This window comes from Oncorhynchus keta, chromosome 25, assembly GCF_023373465.1.
Source record: "Oncorhynchus keta strain PuntledgeMale-10-30-2019 chromosome 25, Oket_V2, whole genome shotgun sequence".
Taxonomy (NCBI): domain Eukaryota; kingdom Metazoa; phylum Chordata; class Actinopteri; order Salmoniformes; family Salmonidae; genus Oncorhynchus; species Oncorhynchus keta.
Window position 1 is genome coordinate 34,202,759 of NC_068445.1, and position 7,591 is coordinate 34,210,349.

The 7,591-nt window shown below is 43.0% G+C and overlaps 1 protein-coding gene across 1 annotated transcript; it reads left to right on the forward strand.

Moving 5' to 3' along the window:
- The first annotated feature begins 2,028 nt into the window (after positions 1–2,028).
- On the forward strand, positions 2,029–4,630 carry LOC118371513 (5-hydroxytryptamine receptor 1A-alpha-like). The gene has a single exon (XM_035756984.2). It carries the CDS (start codon positions 2,250–2,252, stop codon positions 3,528–3,530), a length of 1,281 nt encoding a protein of 426 aa, XP_035612877.1. The 5' UTR covers positions 2,029–2,249; the 3' UTR covers positions 3,531–4,630.
- The last annotated feature ends 2,961 nt before the right edge of the window (positions 4,631–7,591 follow it).

Below are 7,591 nucleotides of genomic sequence, written 5' to 3' on the forward strand. Positions count from 1 at the left end.
GTTTAAAACGATATGCTATTCGTTTATAGAATCATTTCAAGATCCAACCATTATAAACGGTAAATTATCAATATTACAATACCGTAAGCTTCTCAGCTACGGGAGGGTCTACTCCTAATTTGGAGCAGAGTTTCTTTATTTTAAGATAAAAAGAAGCTCATGCCACTGTGTTTTGTATTTTCGGGAATTTTTTTCACGGTTTTTGTGTTTGGAATGGCACGGTTACTACGGGAGATTCAAAATGCTGTCAAAATGCTAATGATTGTAGCGACCCGCACAGACAGCTGTGTGTTATGTGTTAGGCTCGTAGGTGGTTGTGTTGTACTGACCAGTACCCAGTGTTCGCGGGGTCCGACATGCCAATCAACCTGCTATCTGCCAATCACGGGAATGCCTGGAATGTTCTGATGCCGGGCATCCTGGCGGTTGGCGGAGTGGCGTGGAGGGGAGTTGGGCAGGGGGATGGAGCATTGAAAGTTAAGACCAGGTTTAGCCTTTGTTCGCTCTCTTACGTCTGGGTTTCACAAGAGAAGGCCACGGTTGGCTTGTGGGGTATCTTTCGTTTATTTGTAGTGGGCTACGGCCAAACATTAGCCTGTGTAAAGTTGGGTTAATAAACCGTCAATTCGTAAACTCAACCCTCTGTCTGGACAATTGTTAATTTATGATCTAGTCAGGTCATTATTACATGATGTATGCCAATTTTAAATCTGTAGAATGACTTTTAACCATAACGCTAATTGACTGATTGGACAAATGACTTATTCGGTAAATGACAGGAGTGGCAAGGAGTGTCATGTTAGAAAAAAAAACTGGTACCTAGGCTATTTCTAAGGTGTAAGGCAGACAGACCAGTAACTTTTATGGCCACACAAGGTGCCACCGGTGGATTCAAAACGAGAAGCCTAACAATTATTTACATGGCCGTAGTTGCATTTACAAACAAATGTTTTTTTTCTGTATGAAATCAATAATATGTAAACAAATGGTGACAGTGTGCAAAATAACCATAGACGGGAAGTTGACAATGGATTATCAATAGGCATAAACACAATGTATTTCTATGGTTACAGTCCTCAAATATTGAATTGAATCAATTGAATTTCATTGAATCAATTTAATTAGATTAACCTCAGCCGGCAGTGCCTACTAAGTAATATAGACCTAATAGGCTAATATAAAACAATAGCCTATCGTTGGTTAGACTATGGGTTGTTCGGGTGTTCCTTTCTTATAGACGACCTCGGTATGGGACTTTAATGAACTTGCGTGAGCAAGCTTCTCACTCGCCCTTTGACTTTTTCCTCATCTGTGGTTCAGAAAACCACACATTCTTCCAAGCTCCAAGGTGTGCAGCCGTAGTTCTCGTTCCTTACAGCAGATGGCAGCATATTTCTGTTCTGGACTCGAGCAAGGAGCTGTCCTTGGTTCTGAAATACCGCATACAGGCTCCACTCATTTTGGGAATGAGCTTAATTTGTCAATCACATTTAGAATGACATATATTATGAATTAAATACAATTTATACTTAAATTATTTTATATCACACTGCTAAATAATAATAGTTTTTGAACTTTGATAAATATATATTTTGTTGTCATCATTTGAAGAGAATTACTCCCCCTCTATGTCCAATGAGATGAAACGCGTTTTCAGCTTGCAATTCATGTAAAACAAAATATCAATCGACTAAAACAAAAAAACTTTATTGTTATTTCATAAATAAATAGTTACTCGCAATGCAGGAAACTACTTTAGTTTCTTGCACAATTTGATTAGGCTACAGAATATATCGCAAAAAATGAGAAAATATATTTTTTAAAGTAGAAAAGAAACAGAAGAGGGAGAATCTCCTCTCTTTCTCTTTAATATGCAGCTATCGAAAGGACTCCGCAAGGGAGAGCAGAGAAACAGAACTCCGCGGCGACCTCATGCAATGGCCGTCTGACGTATACCTACTGCTGCTGGTAGCTTATAAATGAATTCACGTCGTCACCAGGCGCAGATCATTTGCAGGACCAGTGAGCGCCCCGACCGTCAACAAACACATGCGCACACACACACTGGTACCAGTACGCGTCATGCGTCCTCGGAACGAGGGAACAGGCACAGGAACTCCGATGGACCCCGGTAGAACTCACACCCGCGCCAGCACGAGGGACTGACTGAGCCTCCAGGTTCCCCATTTGGTTACCTTGTCCAGTCCTATCGGACGCGCCTATCGGGTGTCCCATGCCCCTGACGCACTATGGATTTTATAAACAACGTCAGTGACAACAGCAATTCGACCACAGACTTCCCCGACGTCGTGTATGTCATTCCAAACTGGGGAGACAATGAGAATGCAACGGGGTCTCGAAGTGTGCTCGAGGTGGAGCTGAGTTACCAGGTGGTCACCTCTCTGCTGCTCGGTGCGCTCATCCTCTGTTCCATATTCGGCAACGCGTGCGTCGTCGCCGCCATTGCGCTGGAGAGGTCGCTCCAGAATGTGGCCAACTATCTGATCGGCTCGCTAGCCGTTACAGACCTCATGGTATCAGTTCTGGTACTACCCATGGCAGCCCTCTACCAAGTCCTGAACAAATGGACTCTGGGACAGGAGATATGTGATATATTCATCTCCCTGGACGTGTTGTGCTGCACGTCGTCCATTCTGCATCTGTGCGCAATTGCCCTGGACAGGTACTGGGCTATCACGGACCCCATAGACTATGTGAACAAAAGGACACCCAGGCGAGCCGTGATGTTAATCAGCGTGACTTGGCTGATTGGGTTCTCAATCTCCATCCCTCCAATGTTAGGCTGGAGGAAAGCCGAGGACAGGGCGAACCCGGACGCCTGCACCATCAGTCAGGACCCGGGTTATACCATCTACTCCACGTTCGGAGCATTTTACATCCCACTTATCCTCATGCTGGTCCTCTACGGGCGGATATTCAAGGCAGCCAGGTTCCAGGTTTGGAAAACTGTGAAGAAATCGGAAAAGGTAAAAGTGACGGACAAGTGCTTGGCCGTGTCGCCGGCTATTTTCCACAAGAAGATTAATGGAGAGGCGGGGGACAAGAATTGGAAGCGCAGTGTGGAACCTACATTCAACTCCCCGTGCGTAAACGGCTCGGTGAAGCACGGGGAGGACGGCGAGTCGTTGGAGATCATAGAAGTGACCAACAATTCTAAGAACCACCTTCCTCTCCCCAACACTCCACAGTCCTCACAAGGGTTTGAGAACAGGAACGAAAAGAACACGGAGGCTAAGAGGAAAATAGCTCTGTCCAGGGAGAGGAAAACGGTAAAGACGCTCGGTATCATCATGGGCACTTTTATTTTCTGCTGGCTGCCCTTTTTCATCGTGGCGCTGGTCTTGCCTTTCTGTGCGGAGAGTTGTTACATGCCAGAATGGCTGGGCGCCGTCATTAACTGGCTGGGCTATTCGAACTCTCTCCTCAACCCCATAATTTATGCCTACTTTAACAAAGACTTCCAAAGTGCTTTCACTAAGATCATAAGATGCAAATTCCACAGACCGTGAGACATTTCGTCGTAAAGTGTTAGCGTTAACTTCCAATGAGTTAATGAAACAGAAAAAATAAACATGTTATTTTCAGGGACAGTCTCTAGCCTACGGTGTGAATTAGAAACAGAATAGCCTACGGCACATATACAGTGAGACGTGGAGAGAGACAGGAAGTATATTTGCATATGCTGTGTAAGCTGCTCCTGTCTAGCATATTCGATATTGTAAATATCTGCGAGGTATCGTATTCCCATGCTAGATGTGTCATTCAAATACAATGTTCTGAATTCATGCATTGCCATCCACGAGACACGCGCGCCGCGTTGCGACTACGACGCGAGGGGTTCTGTCCTAAATCACACCAAGCTTTGTAGCACTGAAACAATACAAAAAACTATCGAAAAACTACAACTTCTGATTGTAACGTCTACTCTTTGCGCACAAAAAGAGGAAAGCGTTCAATGACATTTGTAAAAAGAAAGAAAAGGAAGAAAATACATATGAAGAGTTTATTTCCAAAACGTTATATTCATATATTTTCCCACATTTGTGTTTTTTTTTTATTAAAAAAAGGATTGCGTACTGGCACCATCACGTGTGTGTAAAATATGACTGTTCTCTGGATTATTGGATTTTAAATGTGTTTTTTTTTTTCAAAACGCTATATATTTATCCATTGTTTAGCTGGAATGGAATGTTCATATCCTGTACATTTGATTGTGATATGTGGTTGTCTCACCTAGTTATCTGAAAGATGAAGGTACTTACTGTTAAATCATTCTGGATAAGAGCATCTGCTAAATGACAAAAATGTAAAATGTAAATGTTTTACATACAGATAACATATTACTCTATTTAATTATTTTTTGAACATTTTTTAAATATTGATATCACAAATGTATCATTTGTACAGTCCTTTATTAAAAATGTAGTTATTTGTTACATTTGGCTGTGTACAACCTAGCAGTACTACTTATTTCTGAGAGTGAGGCAGATATATAGCATTTAAAAAAAAGCATGATTATTTGTCTCTTTGAAGTGAAACCACAAAGTGATAAAAGATAAACAAATACATGTCTGTCATTGAACAACCCCATGCCATGATTAGATAATGAAAAAATACACATATTTCTTTCATATTTTATTTCAACAATAAAATCTCATTTACAAACTTTTCTGAAAATGGATATATAGCGTTTTGGATGAAATTTCATATTTTGAGATTAAATTATCTGAGTATAATCTATTATTCTGGAATTATTTAATTTCACGAACGTAGAGGCAAACTCTTTACGCAATGTTGAGTGAATCATAGATCTAATACGGACACAGACAGTATAGTATATATTGGACTGAATATGAAGTGGATTTGGGAGGTGTGAGATATTTATGTCAGTGGGTGAGAGAGCTATGTATTGATCTGCACAGTAAATAGGTATTGAGTTAAACAGTTCCAACTTCTATCAACTCTATCTAAGGCTAAATGAGATGTGCAATTTTCAAAAATGGAAACAGTTAAGATATGCTATCAAGGACTGGATCTGTCTGTCTGTCACGCACATGCGCGCACACACACACACACACACACACACACACACACACACACACACACACACACACACACACACACACACACACACACACACACACACACACACACACACACACACACACACACACACACACACATAGTGGTTACAGAAGAAGGCAGAGGCTTTGGTTCAGAGGCAGCTGTAAATGGAAACAAAAGCTTGAGGCACCTTGAAATGCATTCCAATAAATATTCTAACCACATACAGAAATTCATTACATGGATTCTAACCACATACAGAAATTCATTACATGGATTCTAACCACATACAGAAATTCATTACATGGATTCTAACCACATACAGAAATGCGTTACATAGATTCTAACCATACATGTAAATGCATTATGTTGATCAGAACATTTCATATAAATATGAAACAGTTCCTAAAGTTATCCAGAAATGCATTGCTTTCAAATCGCCAACTCTATGGTACCTGATTAGAATACAACAGAGAAAGAGAGAAAAGGAGAAACAGTTGGATAGGTTACACATGATCTTACAGAACCCGCACTGACTCCCAGCAGGCATCACAGCTGTCTGGTCTAGAAGCAGTGATCATGACGTGGGTGCAGGCGGTAGACTGGAGAAGCATGGAGCATGTCTATTCTTCCCCGATGCAACCTGAAGAAAATGAAGACAATTGACATAATTGCAGGCAACAGAGTTATGGCATGACTTGCTCTTTTAATTACGGCTTATTTTGTCATATGTTAGCTGTCAGTCAAACTAACCTTAACCATAATGAAAATATACACCTGACCTCAGAACAGTGGAGTAACTTTCCATAACTTTGGGGATATACTATATCAAATCAAATCAAATTGTATAAGTCACATGCGCCGAATACAACAGGTGTAGTAGACCTTACAGTGAAATGTTTACTTATGAGCTGCTAACCGACAGTGCAGTTTCAAAAAATATAGATAAGAATAAGAGGGAAAAAAAACAAGTAATTAAAGAGGAGCAGTAAAAAATAACCTTATATACAGGGGGTGCCGGACCAGAATCAATGTGGAGGCTATATACAGGGGGTGCTGGTACAGAGTCAATGTGGAGGGTATATACAGGGGTGTGCCGGACCAGAGTCAATGTGGAGGCTATATACAGGGGGGTGCCGGACCAGAGTCAATGTGGAGGCTATATACAGGGGTGTGCCGGACCAGAGTCAATGTGGAGGCTATATACAAGGGGTGCCGGTACAAAGTCAATGTGGAGGGTATATACAGGGGTGCCGGACCAGAGTCAATGTGGAGGCTATATACAGGGTGTGCCGGACCAGAGTCAATGTGGAGGCTATATACAGGGGGTGCCGGTACAAAGTCAATGTGGAGGGTATATACAGGGGGTGCCGGACCAGAGTCAATGTGGAGGGTATATACAGGGGGGTGCCGGACCAGAGTCAATGTGCCGGACCAGAGTCAATGTGTCAATGTGGAGGCTATATACAGTCAATGGGTGCTATATACGGTACAGTCAAGTCTATATGTGCCGGACCAGAGTCAATGTGGAGGCTATATACAGGGGTGCCGGACCAGAGTCAATGTGGAGGCCAGGGCGTGCCGGACCAGAGTCAATGTGGAGGCTATATACAGGGTGCCGGACCAGAGTCAATGGAGGGAGGGTATATACAGGGGTGCCGGACCAGAGTCAATGTGGAGGCTATATACAGGGGGTGCCGGACCAGAGTCAATGTGGAGGCACATGTGGAGGGGTGCCGGACCAGAGTCAATGTGGAGGCTATATACAGGGGGTGCCGGACCAGAGTCAATGGGGAGGCTATATACAGGGGGGTGCCGGACCAGAGTCAATGTGGAGGCTATATACAGGGCGTGCCGGACCAGAGTCAATGTGGAGGCTATATACAGGGGGTGCCGGACCAGAGTCAATGTGGAGGCTATATACAGGGGGTGCCGGACCAGAGTCAATGTGGAGGCTATATACAGGGGGTGCCGGACCAGAGTCAATGTGGAGGCTATATACAGGGGGTGCCGGACCAGAGTCAATGTGGAGGCTATATACAGGGGGTGCCGGACCAGAGTCAATGTGGAGGCTATATACAGGGGGGTGCCGGACCAGAGTCAATGTGCGGGGATACCGGTTAGTTGAGGTAATATGTACATGTAGGTAGAGTTAATTAATTAAAGTGACTATATGTCCTCATCATGTTGCCACCAAGGTTTAAACTACTTTAAGAGGTACCCTGCAATGATGAGCTCCCACGGACTTTCCTGGAGGTGACTGCTTATTGAAAAACATATCCAAGTTCAACTTTAATGACGAGAGCTGGCTGTCTTCTCCACAACACTCATAGAAGTGCCACATGGTCTTAGTTATTATGGGGTTACGCTGATGTGTTCAAATCCAATCCAATTGTATTAATTACATACTTGGTAAACAACAGGTGTAGACTTGTAGGGAAATGCTTACTTACGGGCCCTTCCCAACAATGCAGAGAGAAATAAAATAGTGAAATGATAGAAAAAG